Source organism: Vulpes vulpes, chromosome 16 (assembly GCF_048418805.1).
Source record: "Vulpes vulpes isolate BD-2025 chromosome 16, VulVul3, whole genome shotgun sequence".
Lineage (NCBI taxonomy): Eukaryota > Metazoa > Chordata > Mammalia > Carnivora > Canidae > Vulpes > Vulpes vulpes.
The window spans coordinates 15,922,485-15,949,106 of NC_132795.1; the positions used below are offsets into that span (position 1 = coordinate 15,922,485).

Below are 26,622 nucleotides of genomic sequence, written 5' to 3' on the forward strand. Positions count from 1 at the left end.
ACATTGGAGAATGTGGCTAGAGCCTTGAACTAAAGGGCTTTCCCGCAAGCACAGAGAGGTAGACTGACTCAGTGTCTACTTTCCCAGTTCCAAGCAGAACAGCTACCATAACAAGTACTTGAATATTTGTTCTGACTGCTGAGTGGAATCTAGAAACACCAAGGGATTCCCCACCTTGCCCAGAAATAGATGTGTTAGTGTGAGAAGCTCTCAAAGCCTAGTTCTCTCATTTTAGATAAAGCAACTCTATTAATACCCCGATTATGGCCCAGTGAATGTCAGGTGCTGCCCAACCGTGCTCATTATCATCAGCGTACCAACCTCAGGCCCTACTGTCTCTAATTTTTTCTTCAGTCTCCTTTCAGCAGGGAAAAGATCTTATGGTATACCACCCTCTTCTCATTTATGAAGTCAGAAAAAGTACTGACTGAAACAGAAGTAGACTTGTGCTGTTCTCATCAGATCAGAAGCTTGGTGAAATTAATGACTCTTTTCTTCAATGCTGAGTCCCCCAATACACACACACACAAACACAGAAGAGAGAGAGCTCTCTGGCGTCTCTCCTTATAAGAACACTAATCCTATCAGATCAGGGATCCACCCTATGACTTCATTTAACCTAATTACCTCCTTATAGGCTCTAATTGCAAATACAGTCATGTTGGGGGTTAAGACTTCAATATAGGAAGAAAAAAAAAGACTTCAATATAGGAATTTTAGAGAGACACAATTGAGTCCACAGCATTGAAAACACCCTTCCCAATTAGCAGACATGTATAGGTACCACACATGATCTCATTTTATCCTTACAACACCCTGCAGCTTAAGAAGTTAAGAATATATCCATAAAATAGCATATTATTTATTCTTTATTTTTAGGAACGTCCTTCTTTTTATTTATTTTTTTTTTGAGAGCAAAAGAGAGAGCACATGTGCAAAGTGCAGGGGAAAGGGCAGAAAGAGAGAGAATCTTAAGCAACCTCCACACCCAGTGCAGAGCTGATGTGGGGCTCGATCCCACAACCTCAAGATCATGACTCGAGCGAAAATCTAGTCAGATGCTGGACCAACTGAGCCATCCAGGTGCCCCACAATGGCATACTGTTTAATACAAGATAGATGAACCTTGAAAACATTATGCTAAGTAAAAGAGGCCAGTCACAAAAGGCTACAGGTTGTATGAATCCATTCATATGAAATGTCCAGAACAGCAAATCCACACAGACAAAAGTAGATGAATGGTTGCCAAGGGCTTGGGGAAGAGGCGCAAGGGAAATGTCCAGGGTCTCTTTGTGGAGCAACAAAAATGTTCTGGAATTAGACGGTGATGTAATTACACAAGTCTGTGAATATAACAAAACCCACTGAATGGTACACTTTAAAGGAGTGAATTTTGTGGCATAGGAGTTATTCAAGCTGTTATTAAAAAGAAAAATCTTGCCCAAGGACATGTAGCTAGTAAATGGCAGCCCCTCCAGATTCAAACCCAGGTCTCTTTGATTCCAGAACCTGTGCTCTAAACCATTATGTAGCTCTGATTACTCTTACTCCCTAAAACATTTGCTGAAGACACCAGAAAATTTAATGGTAGGTAATATGGGCTTTGGCATAATTCCAGTCACAAATATGAAGGAGACAATTATTGGACACCCCAGGATTTCCAGGGATCAATACACATTAAGCATTGTTAATCTAATAAAACTTTTTAAACATTCTGAACTTAGAAAAACAGTTATTCTAGAAGAAAAATGGTTATTCTAGAAGAAAAACAAAACAAAATTGAAAAGAGTATCCTAAAAGGAAAATGACCACAGACTCTGAGACCACAGCTAGGATTTTGGGGGGGCTAAATAAAATGTGAATCCACTGGTGTAACATCCATGCTTACAGCCCTTCACTGGCTTCCACCAAACATGTCTCCATGGATGATGGCCCTTCATGATCTGGCTACATGGCTTCCTCTCCGACCTTATCTCTTCAACCTACCCTCACTGCACTTACCGTCCCTACTGTCCTCAGCTTTCTAGCTTTGGTGGTGGCTCATCTTTGATGATCAGGTTTCAGCTCAGTGTCCCTCCTCTGACTTCTGTGACAGACGTTCTGGCTTACTTGACATCCAAATCATGTTGGCCACCTGCATGTGCAGTGAACGAAGCTCCATGGCAGGAGGCAGGGACCCTGCCCGTCCTATTCCCAGCAGCATCAGCACCACTGGATACAATGGATGGTTGCTCAACATTTGCTGAACAAACCAATAAAACATACATCTCTGCCATAAAATGCCTCAGCAAGCCAAGGCCTCACTTGTCCAACCTATAAAAGCATAGAGTCAAAGACTTTCCTCTCAGGAACCCACTTCAGGGTAGTCTTCACAAACTGGCAGCCCAGTTCTGGTGATCTCCTTAACCACTTAGATTCTATGGCCACCGCTTTGATTAGTTTATGTTGACATCTGTATGCTTTCATTCCTTCACCGAGCCCACATACTTCCCATGTATCTTTTCCCTTTCCCATTCTCCAACAATTTTTTTAAAGATTTTATTTATTTATTCATGAGAGACATGGAGGAGAAGCAGGCTCCTTGCAAGGAGCCTGATGTGGGACTCAATCTCAGGGCCCTGGGATCATGACCTGAGCCAAAGGCACTCAACGGCTGAGCCACCCAGGTGGCCTTCTCCAACAATTTTAAATTGTTGTTAGTAGTTTGGCCACTCCATGGTGGAAATGAGATTCTTCTTTCCTCAAAACCTCTTTCAGCTCCTCCATGAATGATCAAAAAATTCTCCTTAGTTTATTCTAACATGAATCAGACTTTTCCAGTTAACTCCAGCCATTGAAAGTCACTTAAACTAGAGATGTACCCTCTGCCCACACAGATCATACTCTTATACAATTCCCCCTTCTCGAGGTCATACCGGTATCACACACTCATCCTGAGCTCAGAAGGTGCAAGACTCTGCACAAGGGAGATATGGCACGAGTACAGACAGCTCTTATACCTTCCTCCCACTGCAGAGACCTCCACTTTCTCTCAGTTCAGTCCCTAAGCCTCCACCTGACCTCATCTCCCTTCCTGCCCAGCCCGGATCCCAACAATTAACAACCCACGTCATTCCCCCGTATTCTAAGAGCTGTGCCTCCACTCTTCTTCCCCTGTGCTATCCCCAGAAAACCTGAACCCTGATCCACACTACAATCTGCCTCCTTTCCTTCCCTCACATGCCACAGTGATGGAGAACCCCAGGTTAAAAAAAGAAAGAAAGAAAAAAACACCATGAAGAAGAATGACTCAAAGACTGACATGTAACACACGATCTCTGATGAAGGTTGCTCATACATTCTTCAACATGACCTTGGTAAGCTTCCTCATCCATTCCTCCCAGCAATTAGCCTAAATTTTCATCATTTTCCTCAAGCCCCAACCCAGCCTCCCTGTCCATCCCATCCCTATGGTAGATAATGCTGTCCTCAAGAAGGAAATCTCAAGAGGCACTTTGTAAATGCCATCCCTTCAGCTGGAAACCAATCTCTGCTTGCACACCCCCAGAGGTTGGGAATGAACTGTCCCCCATGGTTCAAAACTACATTCTGCCCTTTGTGCTGTTGGTCTCATGCCTTTTTGTCTTCGTTCAGATCTGGCTCCATAAATTATCTCCTGTCTCTTCTGTATCATTACCTCTTGCTCTTTCCAGCTCCATCGTTCAGCCTGTCAACTTGCTATGTTACACCTACCAGCCCAGGCCCCGGTGTCTTCTTCTGGCCACTATCATCCTCCTCTCTTCCTCTTACCCAAACCTCCTCAGGGCACACCTGCTGTCTCCACATCACTTCCCTTAAGTCACTCCCAGCCTGCTATGACCTGGCTTCTGCCAGGAACTTAATGGATAAATACAAAAGGCAATCCTGGCTCCTAATCTCACTAAATACTTTTACATGTGAGGCTATAAATCACATCTTTCTATTCTGAAAATCTCAATTTAATCATTCTCCTGATTTTCCCCCTTTCTTTGAACACTCACTCTGTCTCTTCTTGGGTTCCTATACCTCTTCTCAACTCTTAACCATCTTCCCAGCTTACGTTCGTGTTCTATCTATCCTCTCTGAGCAATCTCATTCACAGCATGCTTGTCATTAACATTATATGAAAACAATGCTCTACAATCACCAACTGCCTACCTATCTCCTAGACATGGCCCCATGGATGTCCCAAACCCCTCAAATCAATTCTGATTTCACATCCTTTTCTCTTCACCATTTAGCCAGTCATTCCCTGTGCTGCCTGTTTCAGCTGGATACAACCTTCCACCTAGCTATTCAATCAAGACACCTGTCCACTTTAACTCGTCTTTCTGCCTTGCCATCCACATCAAAGCAATCCTGATGATTTTTATCAACTGATGATTTCTTGAGAGCATTCCCTCTCCATGTATCTTAGCACTTTCTGAGAAGAGAACTTCTGTTTATTCCCCTTATTTCATTTTTCAGGCTCCAGGGTATAATGCCCAAGCTCTTAAGCATAATGTACAAGATCTTCCATGAGTTGAGCTGTCCCTGGGCCTACCTATCCTGACTCACGTCCCTTTTCCTCAACCTTATAATTTACCATGAAATTCAACAAAAATCTCAGGCTTCCATTAACATGCTACACAGAAACCTGTGCCTGTCTCCTGAGCACGCACTCTTTCCTTTGTGGAGCCACAAGTCTCCATTTCCCCAACACTCCTCCTCCTCATGAAGATTTAACTCAACTGTCACTATTTCCAGGATGACTCTTTACACTCCTGCCTGCAGAACTGCCTCTTTGGTGCTCCCATAGCCCCCCATGTTTATCTCTAGTAGTAAAATCTCACACCCTTCTAAATCATATATTTATCTATCAACATTTCCTGACTAGACTATAAGCTCCTCAAGGCAAGGCCCCTCAGAGGAGCTGCCCAACTTGATTCTTCCACAAGTTAAATACTAGTGGTAAATAATGTTCTGAAGTGTTTTCTGACCTCTACATCTAATAGACATCCCAGGTGTACCTTCCTCAGTGATGTGACTGGGGGGCTTTGTTGTGGCCATGATGTCTTCACGTTCAAAACACATGGTGATGTTAGTTGCCATCACCACCCTTCAGACTGAATGACAGTCTCCATTGCAGCAAGAGTCAAAGGAATAGAGAACCTTAAACTAAAATTAGCCAAGGCCTTGCTACTCAACATAGTCCAAGATTCGGCAAGACAAATCTCTTGGGCAGGTTCAGTGCTGACACAGCAAGGGGGAGTAGGCACTCAACCAATGCTCAGCAGGCTCACAGAGGAAAACCTACGAACACCTTTACCACAGGAAATTCTGAGTTCTGCTGATTCATTCTGACTTAAAGCTGCAACAACACTTGAGTAAGGAGCACCCAAGCTGACTCTGCATTTTTTTTTTCTGCAGAGCTCACAGAATTTGGCGTACAAGAAATTTAATAGTTGTTCTTTATATTCCTTTGCAATTTCTCAGATATTGACTGTGGTCACCTACATTTTAGTGTCTGATAGCATTATGTGGTATTTTTCTGGCAAAGATGCAGTCCCGGACAAAATATTGTTAAGAATTTAAAATACTGACTGGAGCTCCCTCAGCTAGAGAAAACCATACAGGAAATTTCTTTCATGAAATAAAGGCTCACTGCTAACTCCATTGGAGACTGAAGAACCCTGCTTAAGTAAATAGCTTTTGTTCATGCTTTGTACAAAGATATCTGTATAACTGGTTCCAACTTAGGAAACAGCATTTAAGTATCAACATAAACGTATGTCAGAGAAAAACTGGATAAATTTTCATTGGGACCAAATCTCTAAAAAACTGTATTAGAGGAAATTATAAAGCAAAGAACCTTCTCAAAATTGTTATTGCAAGTTATCATTTTCTTTGTTCTTCGTATAGAAGCCATCCGAATTGCATAATGAAAAGTAAAATGGAAGAAATTTCTAGACTGGAGTCTAATTATACTTGAGTCAGCAATTGATCATGCTTCCTACATATAGTAATGATTATGGTTAACATTTAATTAACCAGCATTACTTCAAATATTTATTCCATTTACAATCATAATATCTAAGTGCCGTTTTGAGATATTAACATGTTAAATGTTAAATGCCTTTTCTTTCAGGAAAAGAAAAAGAGCCAGAATTAACTTCAGATTTTTATATTTTTCTTTAAGTGCAATATGACATAATCAGCTAGAAAATATCCATTGCTTCAACAAAGACACTATTTTGACTAAGCCATCATCATGAAGTAAAATTTTATTGTATTTGCTCCTTACAGAATCAAAACTAAATACTTACTTGTTCAGTGTGAGGTCAAGAATGAATTTGGAGCCAAAGGCTTCAATCTGGAAGCTTGCCTGGGCCAGATGAACAGCCTATGGATTCAAAGAGACAGAAAGAACCTTAGCTTACTTTCTTGTCTTTAAAGCCGATTAATCATATTGATATCAATGATATTAAATAAGAAAAACAGTTTCATGGATTGACGCACTTCTTTTGGGATCCTTATGTAACAATCCATTTCTTTAAAAAGATACTAGGTGCATTGTCATGGCTTCACTTGGAAAATGCAAATATCTGTGTAGCAAGGAACTAATAAAAGACAATCAGTCCTTTAAAATGAACCCATTGTGATAAAAATCAAGAGCATATTCAGCTGGACTTTCAAAGTGACTATGATGAATTATGCAAAAGTCTGACTAATTAAGGCTTGATTTCAGCCTATTTTGTGCACAAAGCTAACCAATTCTTTCTGCACACCTAAGTGAAAAATCATGTCCGTGCTCTGCTCTTCATCAGAAATTGGAACTTTCTCTAAATGGTGTATCAGCAGATTGTGGCAGTAAAATTCAAAAGCACAACCTTTTACCTTCAGAAAGCACTTAGAACCATGCCCCTTGTGAATACTCAGTTTCTGTCCCCCTTTAAAAGTCATACATTTACAAATACTGTCGTTATTGTGCCTTAACTCAAAATACAAAGGTAATCTCATCTAAACATAAGTCATATGTACTAGGTGTTAAAGATTAGTTTAGAAAAAAATAATAATAAAGATTAGTTTAGTTCACAGAAGTACCTTGAAAAATATAAGTTAAAAATCGATGCAGTTTTGTTAAAGTATGACCCAAGATAAAATTCGCTTTTATTTCTCTATCAGGAAAAAAACCACACACACTCACTTTTCTTCCCTGCTCACAAACACCCTTCCTGTGGACTTCATCCCTAAGGCACAGTGGTGTCACAAGTCATCTGTGAAGTGGTCCCTGCATGGCAACCAGACACCGCATCCTCCTGCCCTGGTACTTTCCACTCCCACTCTCCTCACAATACCACCTATGTTCTTCTTTGCCTTCATCCTCCCCAACTCATCCTTCAAGGGCAGCCCAACTGTATTACTTCCCATGAAGTACGCATTTTGAAATAAACTCTGTCCTCGGGGCTCCAGGAGCACTCCATCTGTTCCTATCCTGCACCATGATGTATACTCGCTTCTCATCCCATCCCGGACAACCCATATCACAAGAGTATTGCAAACAGTAGTAGATTAATGACTCTTCCTTCAAAAACATGAACTTTCAAACCAAATATTTATTGTCAAGACTATCTTGCCATGCAAAACCCATAAAATACTATAAACCATGACTTCTACTTCCACTCAAGCAGGACTGCTGATTGGATAATCACTACAATAATCAAAACATATAATAAAAAGAAAATTAACAAATATTAAATGTTAAATACAAAGTCATGAGAAAGAAGGAGCCCGAATACCTGACACCTTGGCACACCACACCAAACCCCAAACAACCATGTAGAATTGGGTCATCATACTTGATCTGTGCCTCCTGCATCCAAACAACTACATGACAGAGAAAGAAATCTCTGTCTTGTTAAATGAGGTCTCAGTCACTTGCAGCAGGATCTCCATCTTCTGACACAGATATCATAAACTCTTTAATCTAAATTCATTCTTTGTCTTGAAGTCTTAATTTTTGTTTTTTTTTTAAGATTTTATTTATTTATTCATGAGAGACACATACAGAGAGAGAGAGAGGCAGAGACACAGGCAGAGGGAGAAGCAGGTTCCATGCAAGGAGCCTGATGAGGGACTCGATCCTGGGTCTCCAGGATCACACCCTGGGCTGCAGGCAGCGCCAAATCACTGCACCACCGGGGCTGCCCGAAGTCTTAACTTTTGAATGAAGATTTTGATGAATAATTTATATAAGGGGAATTTTTTTCATTTCTGGATCCCAAAAGTTTACAAAAAAAAAAAATTAACTTCTTGAGGAAGAAGATAGGCCCTTAGGCGTATTTTCTATTAAGAATATTAAACAGCAAAGAAGAGTTCATTAATGCCACCCTGGTCTTAAAAAGGTGATAAATGTACCTCCTTGAGCAACTTTATAAACACTAAAAAGAGCCTGATAGTAACCAAATAAGCAAACAGCAAATAAGCAATGAGACAAATACAAACCCCAACAAAAGCCTGCTGGACAATAAAGTAGCAGATAGTAACCTCCTACCTCATATTCTAGACTTGTTGGGAGTTACACAATTTGATTGTCATTAAATAAGTTTATAGTGAGCCAATGTGACAAGATTCAATTGAATAAAATTGAACGAAGGAGCTGGTAAATAACATTAATATTGGGGTTTTCCTTTTTTTTTTTTAATTCATTCACTCCACACCAGGGTGTTAAGTCCCACTGTGTGCACAGCCCCTGCCCTCCAGGGAGCTGTGGTCTTCAGGGAAGCAGGGAAAGCTGCCAACCTCAGTGGGCCTAAGGGGCCACAGGAACCAAGACTTCATTGACAAGGCGCAATCTGAACGAAATCCCAAAAGATGACTAAGAATCCACCTGCCAGGAGAAGAGAAGACATTCAGGGCATGGGGGAAAACATTTGCAAAAATAGATTTAAAAATGAATATAGAAAAAAAGCCTTCTTAAATGTTTTGAAAATTAATATGGCCTATAAAGAAAACAGCTTTTGGGGAAAATGTCCAACACTGGATCTGAAAAGGTGGGTTTTGTGTGATGTGCTCAATGACATGTCTGATCACACAGACATACACGTGTCCAAGATAGCAAGCTTTCTTCAAATGTGCCCCCACTTACTCAGCACAGTGACTGGCACATACCCTAGCATCACCACTGTCACCGTCACCATCAGTAATGTTATGACTAAAACAAATTACTCTCCACAACAGCTCAAACAATCAAAATGCCATCCACAGCATCCTTGTTACGCCATGGAGAAAGAAAAAATCTGATTGTAGTACCTTTATCAGTAAGAATGTTTTATTTTAACATTTTAGCTTATTTTAATGCAAAGAGGCAGCACGTTTTCCTATAAAATGATTGAAGACTTCCTCAAGCATTCATCTCCCTTGCACATACATCAAATAGAATTGGTATATTCATCTGATATATTTGTATCCACGTTAAGGAATTTCATTCAATACATTGGCATGTGTCATTTTTCTTTTTTTTTAATAATAAATTTATTTTTTATTGGTGTTCAATTTGCCAACTGTCATTTTTCTTATGTTCTGTTTTCTCTTTCCATTGCTACACATTCACAAATTGTACAGAGTATAGATTATTCTCTATATCAAAATAAATGCTTGACAAATGCTACTTTTCTCTACCATTTTGTTATTTCTGCTCTTAGACATGATTAAAGTAGCTTTTAACTTCTGGAATCTCTGCCATTCCTTCCATATTAATTGATCGTGTCTTATTTAACAAAATAATATGCAGTTTTGGTAATCATCAAATTTAAATATTTTCAAATCAGGTAAAATGAGTCCTCATCATTATTGTTTTCCAAATTGCATTTTTGGATATTCTTTGTTTTTACTTTGTATTAACTAACTTCTTCCAAACGACCAAAATAGTTAAAAGAATGGCCAAGATGAGTAGCAAGCTCCATAACACACAGCCATATCACTTAGTTTATTAAACATTTTAGAGATGACTAACCAACCAGGATCACTGAAACCTCTGAAAATACAAAGACTACCTCAAAGATTGCTCTTCTTTTACAGAGAAGGAATCGTACAGTGAGGTTTAGAAATGTGTTCAGTAACACACAGTTGGATCCTAGGAGTACTTCAGACAAAAGTTCACGAACCACACATATGGTCATAATGGGTTATTTTCTCTTTTGGGATATCTGTTAAACAGACTTGATGACTAACCCTTGTTTTGACAAGGACAGTCACTGTAATAACACTGCGGGAAGAATGCGGGGTTTTACAGTCAAAGAGCATCATTTCATGACAAGAATAAGCACAGCCCCCGGCTCAGAATTACCACCCTGAAGGGCTGAGAACAGCTGTTGCCTAAGCACCTTGATATTTCTCTTTTGACTCAGAATCTGGCACAGGGAAATTACAGGAGCTCTATAAACAAAAACAACTAAACTCAATTATATACACAAACCTCCTTCACTGAAGAACAATTTACACATTTAACAATGTGCTTTTGTTTTCCTAGGTTATTTTTTCCTTTTAGGAGATAGCACCTAATGGTATCTTATTAAATAACTTTAGAAGACTGTCAGGTCCCCCGGTGAAGACTGGCTTTGCATTTTACCATCAAGCAATGTTATGATATTGAGCAATCATGTGCATCACATAAGCTGAAGAGACACAGCTACATTTTCTTGGGACTTCTATTCTAGAACAATTAACATTAACATGGACACAAAGACAAGAGAAAAATATGACTGTCTCTCCTTATGGAAAATAGAAATCGGGCATTTCCAGAGTACATATGTTTTCAAGCAAAAATACCTCACACATAATGAGTGTTCAATCAGTATTCTTTACTACTTGGCAAGGATTTGTGTGTTCTACAGAGTGCACTCATAACTGAAACTAAATATAGGAAGTGGAAAGTTTACACTTGCCCAGAATTCAGAAAATATTATGAAACTGAGTGCCATAATTTGGTAAAGTGAGCAACTTGAATTAAGGTATGAACATTATCAATCATAACATCCTCTGAGCAAGTAATGTACTTCAGTATGCTCTATAATGTACATGGTTTGGGAAACAGAAGAAAATTTGGGAGAAGTTTTCCTGCTTTTAAGAGTTTTTCAGTTTACTTAGGGACATGCTCACTTAACTAAGGAAGAAAACATATCTGGAGTGGCATATGAATAAAACAAGGAAATGCTTTACAAATAGAGTGCTGAGCCCCTGAAGAGTAAGAAGCAGGCCCAAGCAGACACTGGTGAGATGATTCCAGCTCCACTTCCTAAAGAAGAGGGTTGAGGGCTTCTAGGAAAGAAGGTGCTAGAAAGATCAAAATGCTGTAACTAGAGTTAGAACCCAGGCTTAATAAACTGTTTTTTCTACTGGAAAGAATCGTGGAAAAAGTAAAACAGCTAAATAGCTAATTATCAGTGAGATTGTAGGTAATTTTTTTTCTTATTTTTATTCCCTTAATGCTATAATATTGTTCATTCTATGTTCATTAAAATATTTTATTTATAATGAGTATATGCCTGCATCTGTATGTGTAATCCATAACCTTCTCAGGAAATATTTTCCCTTATCTTTTTGCTTATGATTTTTTCCCCCTACTCTTGATTTTTCGATAGACTTTCCAAGAGTTTCTACTCCTTTCTCTTCAAATATACTGGGGAAAGTTCACAGAATCTCAAACACCACTTTCTTTTGAGGTTCAGGACATTTTATGTTGTTTCCGAGAAGATGGATTTGGAAATTCACCAACTAAGAAGAAAGAGAACAGCTAATCATATCCTAGAAGGAGCCTGCTTTGCTCTAAGGGATTGAGTTGTTGAAGGAAGAAGCTACACTACACTACAACCATCAACTTGGTTATATAGAGTGGTTCTCTCCTCTTTCTATGTCACAGGAGACCCAGAATCCAGTGACCTGAATCACTAAGTTCCAATAGAAATAAACTAACAAGTTTAAACTGGAATAAAGTTGAGGAAAATACATCCCTTTCTTCAGATCATACAGGCTATTCTGTAAATAGCTAATCTGGGTCTATCCCACACACAGTTAAAGAAACACAGAAATCTACCTTGTGGATCTTTTTTCCTGTACAATGTAAAAATATGTAAATACACCTTGGAAATTTGAAAGTCCAAAAAGAAACATCAATCGACCATTTCTAATTACAATCTGGCTCCAATCCCTTATCCTAAGTTTGCACAATGATGATCACCAATATGATTGAGACTTTTATATATAATAAAAATAATTAGGCCCTAGGGACAACTGGGTGGCTCAGTTGGTTGAGCATCCAAATCTTGATTTTGGCTCTGGTCATGATCTCGGGCTCATGAGGTCGAGTCCCACATCAGGCTCTGGGCTGAGCATACAGCCTACTTGGGATTCTCTCTGCCTCCCTCTGCCCATCCCCCTGCTCATGCACCCCCCCAATAAATAAATAAATAAAGCCTTATATTTCTTGTGTTTTAATTCTCTCAACCAATCAGAATAATATGGCGCCCTGTGCAGTTAAGTTAGTAGTAGACAGATGTTTTGATTGTCCTTTTATAGAAGAAAAACATTTTTAGAGGGCACACAGAAGTTAAATGATCTTTTGTTCAAAGTCATACATCAAGGAAAAAATATGAAGTACTGCTTCAGTTCAGTGAGAAAAAGTGCCAAGTTCATGCTAAAAGCCCTTAGCACTCCAAACTTCAGTGTTTTTGGTCACTAAAATATAAATAACAATAGCTTCCCAAAGGACGAGGATGAAGATTAAATTATATAATAATGTAACAGAAAGTTCCTAGAAAAGTTTGGCCATATAGAGAGAGCTCAGTAATTTAGGAAGAAGGGGGCAAAATAGGAGGAGAAAGGGGAAAAAAGAAGAAGAAAACTATATTAATGCTTTAGAAGGGTTAGCAGTCAGCCCTACCTTAAAATCTCCCTCCCAGTATAGCTGGCCACCTTCTACAAAATCCAATGTGCATTTATACTCTGCAAAATTTGCAAATTTTATATTTTTTATTGCTAATTACCGTTAGGCATTATGCTCTGACTTTGTTCAAGTTGTCATGTCTTTACTTTTTTTTTTCTCCTTGGTCTGTAAGTTGTCATGTCTTTAAAATAATATGAATCATTTTCCTGAGATGTGGAATAGCTGTAAATGTTACATGAAGGCAATTTTGCAAATTAAGGTAATTTGCTGAAAATTCTTCCCAAGATACATTTAAATAGGTAGCTTGTGGGAGAGAATACCATCGTGTTTCCTTCTAGCATGTTCCAATTCACAGGAGTACTGGTCAATCCATTAACAAATCTGCATTGAACCCCAACCTTACATGAGATAATGAGGCAGATATAAAGATCAAGAAGAATTAGTATTTATATCAAAGTTTATAATGGAGTAAGGAGAATGAGATGAGAAGCCACAAAGAGCAAGAAACATAATACTTCGATCAAATAATAAGAAAGAATATTATTTGTAAAGATGCCACATACAACTTAAGCATGATTAATCTAATGTTAACAAGTGTATGGTACAGGTAAAAGCGCATTTAAATGTAAAGGGTCAAAATGCTGCAGGCTACAGAAGGCTGAGAAAAGCTTCCTGGAGAAGTCTTTCTCGGCATTTAAAGATAGCTAGAATTCAAAGACGTCTGGGTGGCTCAGCGGTTGAGCGTCTGCCTTTGGCTCAGGGCATGATCTAGGATTGAGTCCCACATCGGGCTCCCTGCATGGAGCCTGCTTCTCTCTTTACCTATGTCTCCACCTCTCTCTCTCTCTATGTCTCTCATGAATAAATAAATAAAATCTTTTAAAAAAATAAAAATAAAGATAGCTAGAATTCAGATAGCCCTAAATCGACTTAATAGGATGAAATTTCAAAGTGTTTCTAAGTGTTTGCTAACAAACAGAGACTTAAGAAACACGCTTTTTTTTTTTTTTTTTTTTTTTTATGATAGTCACAGAGAGAGAGAGAGACGCAGAGACACAGGCGGAGGGAGAAGCAGGCTCCATGCACCGGGAGCCTGATATGGGATTCGATCCCGGGTCTCCAGGATCGCGCCCTGGGCCAAAGGCAGGCGCCAAACCGCTGCGCCACCCAGGGATCCCAAGAAACACGCTTTTAAAGTAAAACATGGGATGACTCCCATCCTAGAACATTAAACTGCAGTCTGAATTGTGGTCAGAATTAAAACACACACACACGCACACACACACACACACACAAAAGAATTAAAACACAGCAGTTTGTTAGAAAATAAAGCATTTCACGAGATCAATAAGTCATGTGAACACATACAAGTCCAAAAAATACTAGTGTATTTTGTTAAACAATCTATATTTTAGCCTTACACTAGGAAGCTGGAGTCCCAACCTTGATGGATATTATAGAAACAACACCAAAACAGCAACAAAGAACACCGTTCTCACAGACCACAGACAGATCAGAATCTCCCAGCGACGGAGGCAGGTCATTGTTTGACCTTGTTCTCTGAGCCAACCTAGCCAAGAAAGATAGAACTTCAATTCTGAAGGAAATCAAGCCAACATTCAATTATCCAATCTGATGATACAGAAAAAAAGGATAGCATGTTGAGTTTAAATATCTGACCAAATCTTTTCCGAGAGTGATCTGCTAAATAAACCAGTTTCTTAAAAAATATTTATTTATTTATTTTAAATTTATTTATTTATTTATTTGAAAGAGAGAGCACAAGCTGGGGGTGCGGAGGTAGTCAGGCAGAGAGGGAAGCAGACTCCTCCACTGAGCAGGGAGCCCTACGTGGGGCTCTATCCCAGGACCCTAGGATCATGACCTGAGCTGAAGGCAGACGCTTAACCAACTGAGTCACCCAGGTGCCCCTACATAATGTTTTAAAGAGAATCCAGTTTCACCTTCTTTCCTCTTCTTACCTACGCCTCACTCAGTTTGAAGCGCTCTCAAAGTCTGATACAGACAAAAGACAGATCCTGAAGAGAAAGAGGAAAAATGGGCATTGATAATCCAAACATATCCCAGTGAATAAATCATGAGTTAGTTGCACTAAAAATTTATTTTTAAAATTCCTCTTCACCAGCCAAAGAAGAGAAGCAAATAATATTAGGGACGGGGGGTGGGGGGGTTCCTTTTAGCCCTAAAGAGCCACACTAAGATCATTTAGTAACCCAGGAGAACTCTAGAAAAATATACTTTCAGTGACAAAGCATCTTTGGACATTTCTATGAATTGTCTCCCATACATTTACCCCTAGTGATTAATATTTGCTGGATATTAAGGTGATTGTGCCAACTCGAGAGAGAGATGAAATCATAGGCCTCCAGAGCTCTTGCTACTTGAAAATGGGCAAATCATTAAAAGTATCACTACAGCTATATTATTTAGCTTTCATATATTTTCTGAAAGACGAGTAAAATACAACTATGACAACAGTTACCATGGAAACCGTTTCTTTCTGCTGCCTTCTTGAATAGTAACATTTAATCTGATGCATTAATCTAGTAGCTGAGGTGTGATTCACCTTCTTTTCTTCATCAATTCCCACATCACCAAACCGCACAATCCCTCTCTCTCCTAACACTCTTTGTCAAAAAGTGAGAACATATTTTGTCTTCTAGCCGGAATTATTGAACACCTACTAAATAATTTAAATAAAAGAATAGAAATAGGGTATAAGTTTTAAAAAACAAACAACACCAAGCTCTATGCTGAATGTCTGTGACTCATTACATGACAGATTTTTTTAATTTGTTTATGTAATGTTAATACTATCCTGAAAGAAAAAATGCTTCTGTAAGGCAGCACTCCATGAGGAGCTCTATTTTCCTTGTCTGTTCACTCTGGTCCTTGGAATCCTGGCTACAGGAACCCAGTGAGCTCAAATATCTATCCAGAGCAAAAGAAAAAATTTTAACTTGGATCTTTATGATGACCACCTAAGGATTAGTTAATAATGAATGAGTCTGAAATACAAAATGAAAATTATGAGAGAATAATTACACAGTTCACTTGAGCACTGTTATATCCAGCAACTCACAAATGATATAATTCAAATATTAATTTCCAGTTTTCTTCACTAAGAAACTCTGAAAATGTATAACCAAGGGAAGCTAAACAGACCTGTCCAGGCCAGATCTCTGGTCTCTTGAGATATCTTGATTCTATTGATCCTCACTGGCGGGTCTCATACTGTTCTTGCTCAGAGCTGATTTGTGTTGAGATCTCTCTACCAACACTATTATTTCTATTTGAAGAAATTTCTCAGGCTACATTTATGAATTTATCAGAAATACATAGCTATGTGACGATAGTATTCCTAAGAGGTCTTTGTTTTCCCTAACTACTCTGTGCAAGATATGTGTCACAAGTTTTATGTTACTGGGTGGATCCTCCTTTTGTCTACAGGGACCCAACTACATCTACATTTATGGATTAGAGAGCATTCTATGTTTGCTGGTTCTCAGTTGTGTCTGGTTCTATTCTTTCCTCTGAATTCTGACCTTAGTTATGGCCATGGAAGGGGTGCATTCTGCCCTAGTGGATGGTAAGAGTAACTTTCAAATTAGGGGCCAATCCACAGATGGACTTTCCCAATTTACAAACATGCAGGTGCCATTACACTTCATAAGTAACACTATTAAGACCTTTTCCCAGACTCGCAGTTGTCTTGCATTACAATTTTACTCAAAACAGGTATAAGTGTGTTACACATTTTTCTCTAATATTCATCTTTCATAGAATTCTGCAAAATGCCAACCATTCAGCACAGAATATCATGCCCATTTTGATAAGCAAATAATAGATCTTACCATGTCTACAGAATGTTTTAGGTTCATTAAAACTCCATTTTAATTTCCAAATAAGAACCCAGAATTAGATAGAATCTTGAAGACATAAAAATAAAAGTAGTACTTTGGAGTATATCTAGTGCCTCTGATCACATGCTACTTCATTAGTATCTACATTATATATGAAATAATTTACTGATTCAACAAATAATTACTATGTCTACCATATTTCAAGCAGAAACCCTGGTTTTTTGGAGTCTGAATTTTAGTATGTGTTGGGGGGGGGCAGTGGTGAGTAATACCATCAACAAATAAATTTAAAGCAACTTAGATGATGATAAATTCCCCAGGTAAGGGATCCCTGGGTGGCGCAGCGGTTTGGCACCTGCCTTTGGCCCAGGGAACAATCCTGGAGACCTGGGATCAAATCCCACATCGGGCTCCCAGTGCATGGAGCCTGCTTCTCCCTCTGCCTGTGTCTCTGCCTCTCTCTCTCTCTCTCTCTCTCTCTCTGTGACTATCATAAATAAAAATTTAAAAAAATATATCCCCAGGTAAAAAGGGAGAAATTGACAGTAATACAACAAAAGTAAGGGATTTTAACATCCCACTTATATCAACAGATAGATCATCCAGACAGAAGATCAACAAGGAAACAATGGCTTTGAACAACACATTAGACCAGATGGACAACAGATATATACTGAATGTTCAATCCAAAAACAGAAGAATACATATTCTTTTCAAGTGCACATCGAACATTCTCCAGAATAGATCACATGTTAGGTCACAGAACAAATCTCCACAAGTTTAAGAACTCAAATCATATCAAGCATCTTCTCCAACCATAACAGTCTAAAACTAGAAATCAATTATAAGAATAAAACTGGAAAAACACAAACACATGGAGGCTAAACAACATACTACTAAAAACCAATGGGTCAATGAAGAAATCAAATAAAAAGTTTAAAAAATACATGGAGACAAATGAAAATGAAAACACAACTGTCCAATCTTTGGGACACAACAAAAGCAGTTCTAAAAGAGAAATTTACAGTGATTCAGGTCTACCTCAAGAAGCAAGAAAAATCTCAAATAAACAATCTCACCTTGCACCTAAAGGAACTATTAAAAAAAAGAAACAAAGCCTAAAGTTAGTAGAAGAAAGGAAATAACAAAGATCAGAGCAGACGGGCACCTGGCTGGCTCAGTCAGTAGAGCATGTGACTCTCAATCTCAGGTTGTGAGTTCAAGCCCTGCATTGGGCACAGAGCCAACTTAAAAAAAAAAAGATTAGAGCAGAAATTTATGAGACAGAGACTAAAAAAAAAATAATGGAAAAGATAATGAAACCTAGAGCAGCTTTGTTTAAACAATAAACAAAAATGAAACCTTTAGCCAGATTCATCAAGAAGAAGAGAGGTCTCAAAATCAGAAATGAAGGAAGAGAAATAACAAATGACATCATGGAAATACAAATTATAAAAGACTACTATAAAAAAGTATATGCCAATCAATTGGACAACCTAGAAAAAATAGGTAAATTCCTAGAAATATACGATCTTCCCAAACTGAATCCAGAAGAAACAGAAAACTTGAATGGAGCAATGACTAATAATAAAATTGAATCAGTAATCAAAAACTTCCCAACAAAAAAAAAAAAAAAAACAAAACAAAAAAAAACAAAAAAACAAAAAACTTCCCAACAAACAAAAGTCCAGGACCACATGAATTCACATGTGAATTCTACCAAACATTTAAAGAAGAGTTGATGCCTATATTTCTCAAACTATTCCGAAAAATAGAAGAGGAGGGAAAATTTCCAAATTCATTGTATAAAACTAGACTTATTCTGAGGGCAAAACCAGACCAAAACACGACCAAAAAAGAAAACTACAGGTCAATATTTCTGATGAACACAGATGCAGAAATCCTCAACAAAATATTAGCATGCTAAATTCAATAGTACATTAAAATGATCACTCACCACAATCAGGGAGGATTTATTCCAGGGATGCAAGGATAGTTCAATATTCCAAAAATCAATCAATATGATGCACCACATTAACAAAAAGGTCAAAAACCATATGATCATTTCAACAGATGCAGAAAAAGCATTTGACAAGATTCAATATCCATTAATGATTAAAAAAACTCCCAACAAAGTAGGTCTTGAGGAAACATACTTCAACACAATAAAGGCCATACATGAAAAACTCACAGCAAACATCATACTAAATTGTGAAAAACTGAGAGCTTTCCCTCTAAGATCAGGAACAAGACATTTACTTTTGCCAATTTTATTCAACATAGTACTGGAAGTCCTACCCACACAGCAATCAAACAGGAAAGAGAAATAAAAGGCATCCAAATTGGTAAGGAAGAAGTAAAACTATCACTATTTGCAGATGATATATGATACTATAGGAAACCCTAAAGATTCTATAAAAAACAACAACAAACTATTAGTAGTAATAAATGAATTCAATTAAGTTCCAGCATACAAAATTAATATACAGAAATCTGTTGCATTCCCTTTCACGAAGATGGTGCCGAAGGTGAAGAAGGAAGCCCCTGCCCCTCTCAAAGCCAATGCCAAAGCAAAGGCTCTGAAAGCTAAGAAAGCAATGCTGAAAGGCATGCACAGACACACACAAAAAAAGAAGATCCGTACGTCACCTGCATTCCGATGACCCAAGATCCTGCGTCTCCAAAGGCAGCCCAAATATCCTCGAAAGAGTGCCCCCAGGAGAAACAAGCTTGATCACTATGCCATCATCAAGTTCCCCCTGACTACTGAGTCAGCCATGAAGAAAACAGATGACAACAACACATGTGTTCATTGTGGATGTCAAGGGCAATAGCACCACATCAAACAGGTTGTGAAGAAGCTCTATGACACTGATGTGGCCAAGGTCAACACTTTGACCAGGCCTGATGGAGAGAAGAAAGCATATGTTCGACTGGCTCCTGACTATGATGCTTTGGATGTTGCCAAAAAAAATTGGGATCATCTAAACTGAGTCCAGCTGGCTATAAATCTAAATATAAATTTTTTCACCATAAAAAAAAGAAATCTGTTGCATTTCTATACACTAATAAAAAAGTAGTAGAAAAAGAAATTAAGGAAATAATTCCATTTACAATTGCATCCAAATGAATAAAATATCTAGGAATAAATTTAACAAGTAGGCAAAAAGAATAAAGGAGGCAAGAGATGCAGAAATTTGAGAGCTGTGGGGCACCTGGGTGGTTGAGTAGTTGAGGATCTGCCTTTGGCTCAGGTTGTGGTCTCAGAGTCCTGGGATCGAGCCCCACATCGGGCTTCTTGCAGGGAGCCTGTTTCTCCCTCTGCCTATGTCTCTGCCTCTGTGTGTGTGTGTGTGTCTCTCATGAATAAATAAATAAAATCTTAAAAAAAAAAAGAAATTTAGGAGCTGTATAGTATGGAGAGGTGAAAATATTAAGTAGGGGAGGGACAAAGGATGATAATGAAAAGGTGATATCTGAGCAAAGTTTGGGAGGTGAAGGAAAAAGCCACAAGTATAGCTGCAGAAAGAGAACTCTAGGCAGAGGAAACATCTAGTTGCAAATGTCCTGAGGCAGGAGCATTTCAGCTATGTTGAAGAATAGGCCAACTTGGGTCAAGGAGAGTAACTCAAGGAGAGTATCACAGGCAATGAGTAAGAGAAACAATGAGGGGTCAATTGTGTAGGGCCTTAAAGGCCACTGTTCAGAACTTTGCCTTTTACTTTTAATGAAATAAGAAGTCACTGAGAATTTTAAGCTAAGTGACATGATCTCCTTTCTGTTTTTCGAAGTTCACTCTGACTATTGTGTTGACAGCAGCCTAAAGGATGAGGGTTGGAGGGGCAAGGGAAAAAGCAGAGGGTCTAGTGAAGAGGCCATTGCAATAGTCCAGGCAGAAGGTGATGGTGGATTGGACTTGGGAGTAGCAGTGGAACTGACAGGAAGTGGTCATATTCTGGGTATGCAGTGAAAGCAAAGTCAACAGCAGTTGCTTACGGATGAGATACGGGTTAGAAGGGACGACAAAATACAGGAGAGGGAAAACCCCAGGATTTTTGGCCTGAGTAACCAGAAGATGCAAGCAATGTATCGACATGAGGACCGCAGAAGGAGTAGGTGGTAGTGAGAATCCAAGACTTCCGTGTGGGACCACTAAGTTTGATATGCAGCATACACATGCAAGTGGAGATGCGGAGTAGGCAGTTAGACACAAGGCACAAAGACAGATCCTTCAATTCATGTTCACTGAGTGATTAAGTGAATTAAGAAGTAATAAATGGGTGAGTGAATGATTAAGCATTGAATGAATGAGTGAATAAGTGAATGGATATTGGGGATACAAAACACATATTCCAGTAAAAGAACTAGTGAAGAGTGTATAATTCAGCAGATAACTTACTGTCTGAAATAGCAAGGGCTTAAATGAGAAAACTAAGATAACTTGGGGTTGGGGGAACTGTAGAAATCAGTACAAAGCAACCCACTCACTGGGTTTTAAAATAACATTTTCAATTAAAACAACTCCCTCAAAAGAATTCAAGTCCAAGAGCATCATTTTTTTATATGTCTTGTATGTATGTGCTAAAATTATAAAAGAATGATCAGCAGATGAGGAGGGTAGTTCCCTAACAAACCACATAAATTGCACGCACAAAGCCATATATATATATAATATATATATATACACACATTATATATATATATATACATTATATATATACATTATATATTATATATATGTGTGTGTATATATATATATATACACATTAAGTACTCTTAAGAAACAACACGATGGAGCACCTGGGTGGCTCAATGATTGAGCATCTGCCTTTGCCTCAGGTTGTGAATCCCAGGATCCTGGGACCAAGTCCTGCATCAGGCTCCTCGCAGGCAGCCTGCTTTTCCCCCTGCCTGTGTCTCTGCCTCTCCGAGTCTCTCATGAGGAAATAAATAAAATATTTAAAATATAAAAAAAAAAGAAACAACACAATGCTGATCTTTGATTTCCCACGAAATAATTTCCATATTCTAGAAGTCATTCTATCTTAACGTTTTTAATATTTCAAATGTGTCACTGCTTTTAGGTATACATTGTTATTACACCTCATTTTAGAAATTTTTAAAGATACACACTTACTGATTTTAATTTGCTAACTGTTATCTACCGTCTTAGGGGCCTGATCTTAAGTCACAGAAATTAAGGTATAGGGCAGCCCAGGTGGCTCAGTGGTTTAGCGCCGCCTTCAGCCCAGGGCATGACCCTGGAGACCCGGGATCGAGTCCCATGTCGGGCTCCCTGCATGGAGCCTGCTTCTCCCTCTGCCTGTGTCTCTGTCTCTCTCTCTGTGTCTCTCATGAATAAATAAATCTTAAAAAAAAAAAAGTCTTTAGAAAAAAGAAATTAAGGTATATCCTACACCCTACTAAATAATGTCTGTTTCTCTGAGTCTCTAACCAATTTGGTAATTAAAGTTTATATTGCAAAATTTAGAAATGAGACCACTCTAGAGTATTGTATAAATCTTATGCCTACATCTGTTCCTTGGGCTGCTACTTAAGTTAGCAAATGACAGGAAGGAAATTTTTCTTCAATATTTTTTTAAATCACAATGTTTTTATTTCAATAGTCCCAAAGAATAAGAAAGAGATAAAGCAATTTTTAACATTTCATTTGATTTCAATTATAGTTATTTTAGATGATTTTTTTTACCTAAAATAAGCAAATAACTATCTAATTAGTCGTGACTAGAGAGGGCATGATGTTAGGGATACTTGACAAATAGTCCAAAATGAAAACATCTCATAGAATATGAAAATCTTTCCATAAATATAAGATTATAACATTTAACACTGGTTTATCTTAGCCAAGAAAGAAAAGAGCCATTTAAATTAAGACTTCAAGCAAATTTTTTTTCTTTCTGCTTTCCACTCCCGTTAACACTAAATTAGCTAGTTTCTCACATAAAATAGAAACTATAGAGTCTTCAAGAATGCTGTAGTACTTATGTCAGGGCCGCAAAAGATAAAGTCTCAGCGTACAACTAGATTTATGTAGGAAAGTCTGTATGTTAAAGGACAGAAAGAAAATTGTTCCCATTTTCCTAATCCATAGGTTTACAAAAGTTCTAGAACATGGTTTCGCAACCTCAGCACTATCGATATTTTAGGCTGCATGCATCTGTGCACTGCCAGATGTTTGGCAGCATCCTGGCCTCTACCCACTAGATGCCAGTAGCATCCCATCCCCAGTATGACAACCAAAACTATCCTCAGATATTGCCAAATATCCCCTAGGGAGAGCAAAACTGCCCCTGGTTGAGAACTCTTGATCTATATGTTCAGGAAATACATGAATTTACAGAGATTCCTCTAGATGCGTTGCCTTTATACAAAATTTAACCTTGATTTCAGAGTTCATTTTCAGCTGTCACCAGAGCCCTTAAAAGAAAACAGCAGCAAGCAGCTGATACCAACAGAAAAGGGGAATTTGGTTCTTTCAAAAGTTAAATGTTATCTAACAAATAAGAAATAAATTCTAAAAATTTATACCACAGAAATCCCCCCAGATTAAACGACAGGTTTAAATCTGTTAAATGAGCTCACTTGTATTCTTCCAAAAATAATGAAGAAATACTGCAACTATCTACACAGGCCAGAAAACTGATCTTCTAAAAGGATGCTTAGTGTTGCTTTTTTTTTTTTTTCCCTCCTAAAGTGGCAGCTTCTTATTATCTTTTGAAATGTCATTTGGTGACTCAAAAGAAAACAACTGTAATTTAAACAGCAAGAAATGAGGGGGAATAAGTCAGTATGCAGCTTCCGTTTAGAAGTCACTAAGCTGTCTTGCCATGATTAATGTAATATGCTTTCTCTGCGGGCATAAAACCCCAGTTCTCTAAATACCATTTATATCCTGGTGGTTCCCACATTTCCACCTCATCCTGACCTGTCCCTGAGACCATGGCCAATTTGCTCATCAACCTATCCATTTAGATGACCAATAGTCCACTTGAAGGGAGCACATTCAGTTTTCTCTTAGCCTTCTTTTCAACTTCCCTCCCCAGCCCTTCCCCTGTTGGAAAATTGTTAACACTTCTCCCCACAAAAAAAGCCCTACAGCCATTCTTGATTTCTGTACTAATTCCCTATTATTGCTATAACAAATTTCTGCAGTTTTGTGACTGTGTTTTACAATACAAATTTTTATCTTATACTTCTAGAGGTCCGAAGTTCAAAATCAAAGTCTAGAGTCTAAAGTTTAAATGTCAGGAGGGCTGGTTCCTTCTGGAGGCTCAAGGGGAAAATCTGTTTCTTTACTTTGTGCAGCTCCTAGAGGCTGTTTTCCTTGACTTCTGGATCTTTCCTCACGTGGTTCCAACCTCTGCTTCCATCATGACATCTCCTTTCTGACTGCTCCTAGGACTCTTCGGATTACATTGGGCCCACCCAGATATTCCAGGATGACCTTCGGGTTTCAAGATCCTTAACTTAGTCACCACCTATAAAGTCTCTTTTCCCACATGCAATATTATGATTTATAACAAACATATATATTTAGTCATTTAGACAACCAAAAGACATTTCTCATATATATTTGGTCTTCATCTACACTTCCTGGCTCACAGCTCCAAAAACCTTGGAACTTCCTGAGAGAAGAGCAATAGGAGCACCATTTGTCATAATATTTGGTCTCTGGTCCTCAGTCCTTGAAATCACTTCAGAGCCATAAAGGTGCAATGATGTCTTGTTATTCATGACAGACTCCTTTCTACCACAACTAGGTTTGTATTAATGAGGTGACTTTTAGAAAGCACCTAAGGATGGGGGCTGGTTGCCAGGGGAACCAACCATGAATAGAGGGTTGGAAATTAGGCCCCACTCCTTGACCTCTTGGGAAGACAGAGCGACTGGAGGTTGAATCACTCACCAATAACTAATGATTCCATCAATCATACCTGTGTAATAACGCCTCAATAAAAACCCAAAAGGAGAGGTTCAGAGAGTTTTCAGAGTTTTCAGTTTGGTGAACACGTAAAGATTTGCGGAGAGTGGCCTGCTCCAAGAGGGCAAGAAACTTCGTATTCTTTCCCCATACCTTGCCCTAGACATCTCTTCCATCTGGCTGTTCCTAAGTTACATCCTTTTATAATACACTCATAATCTAGTAAGTAAAATGTTTCTAGAAGTTCTGGGAACTACTCTAGCAAATTCATCAAACCTAGAGGGGTTGTGGGAACATCTTATTTAAAATTGGAAGTACAGGTGGTAACCTGGGGTTGCAACAGATGTCTAAAGCAGGGGATGGGGAGCAGTCTTGTAGGACTGACCCTTCAGTCTGTGGGATCTGATGCTATCTCAAGGTACACAGTGTCAGAATTGCTGGTGTCCTGAGAATTGCTTGTGGGTATGGGGAACGCCTCCACACATTGGAATTTGGTGATCAGAGCCACCTTTTACTGTGTGAGGTAACATATTCACCGGTTCTGGGGATTAGGATGTGGACATCTTTGGTGGGCCATTATTCTGTCTACCACAACTCCTCCCTTTTTCTTGGCCACCCACCCTCAAATCAACAACCTGGAAGCTCTACTTCTAACGTACATCCCAAACCAACTATTTCCCAGTAGTTCCTCTGCTACCACCCTAGGGCTGGCCTCATAAACTCTTCCCTGGGCAACTGTGACATCTCCTTGCTGCTACTCTTGCCCCTCTAGAGCTCACTGTCTACAATGCAGCCAGAATAATTTTTTTTTTTAAATACAAATCAGAGAGCGTTATTTCTTTAAAATTCATCAGTGGTGGGTTGCCTGGGTGGCTCAGTGATTGAGCATCTGCCTTTGGCTCAGGTCGTGATCCTGGGATATTGGGATCCTGGGATCCAGTCCTGCATCGGGCTCCCTGCAGGGAGCCTGCTTCTCCCTCTACCTATGTCTCTGCCTCTCTCTCTGTGTCTCTCATTAATAAATAAATAAAATATTAAAATAAAAATAATAAAATAAAATAAAAACAAAATTCATCAGTGGCCTCCGACTATAACCAGAACAAAATCTTAATAGGCTCTTCATCCTCTGGCCCCTCCTCACTTTTAAAAAATAATGCAGGAGGAAATATGGAATTTTTTCCTCCACAAAATCTTTCTCCCTCCTTCCCCATCAACCTTCCAAGGCTGAGCAAGAGCTCCCAGCAACTCACTGAAGGGGGGCACTTGTGTTTCCACTGTCCTTCCTGGGTCTCTCCAGAGGCAGAAGAAAGCAACTTACCACTAATTCTAACCCTAAGCACCCCCTCTCAGTCCATCTTAACTATAAAATTCCTGCTAAAACTATCAGAAAATTAAAAATATGTAAGAAATAAAAATGAAGAAGTAAAGAAAAGAAAGGAAGAAACATAACATAGTGTGATATATTCTTCATATTTCATACATAGCAAGCAGACAAAAGATAATATCTTAGGTTGATGGGTCTAAAAATAGGGCAGAGATAAATTATTCAACGTTAAAAGAACTAAAAATAAAAATTTAGCAGCCTTTGGGGAGTGTTGGGAGAGAGACTTCTCGTCTTCATTTTATTATTTTATGAACCCTGAATTCTTAAATCATGCAAATAGAGCAGAGTAACTACTAATTTTTCACAGATATTTACACTAATTTTATAAGTGAAGGTGTGCATGTTTATATATGCAAATCTGTCATCAGTTTTTCACCTACTGTCATATTCTTTTCCCTCTGATTTCTCAGACTGCTCTTCAGAATTCCCCCACCAGAAACCTCCACCATTTCCTGGTGATAAATCAGGGGGC

At 38.6% G+C, this 26,622-nt stretch overlaps 1 protein-coding gene across 6 annotated transcripts in view; it reads right to left on the reverse strand.

Moving 5' to 3' along the window:
- ADAM23 (ADAM metallopeptidase domain 23) overlaps positions 1–26,622 on the reverse strand; it is a 169,406-nt gene that overhangs the window by 119,261 nt on the left and 23,523 nt on the right. For all 6 annotated transcript variants that reach the window (XM_072742146.1, XM_072742145.1, XM_072742143.1 and 3 more), the window contains exon 3: positions 6,324–6,400. In XM_072742146.1, the coding sequence (XP_072598247.1) occupies positions 6,324–6,400 (77 nt within the window). The remainder of the gene's footprint in view (positions 1–6,323; positions 6,401–26,622) is intronic.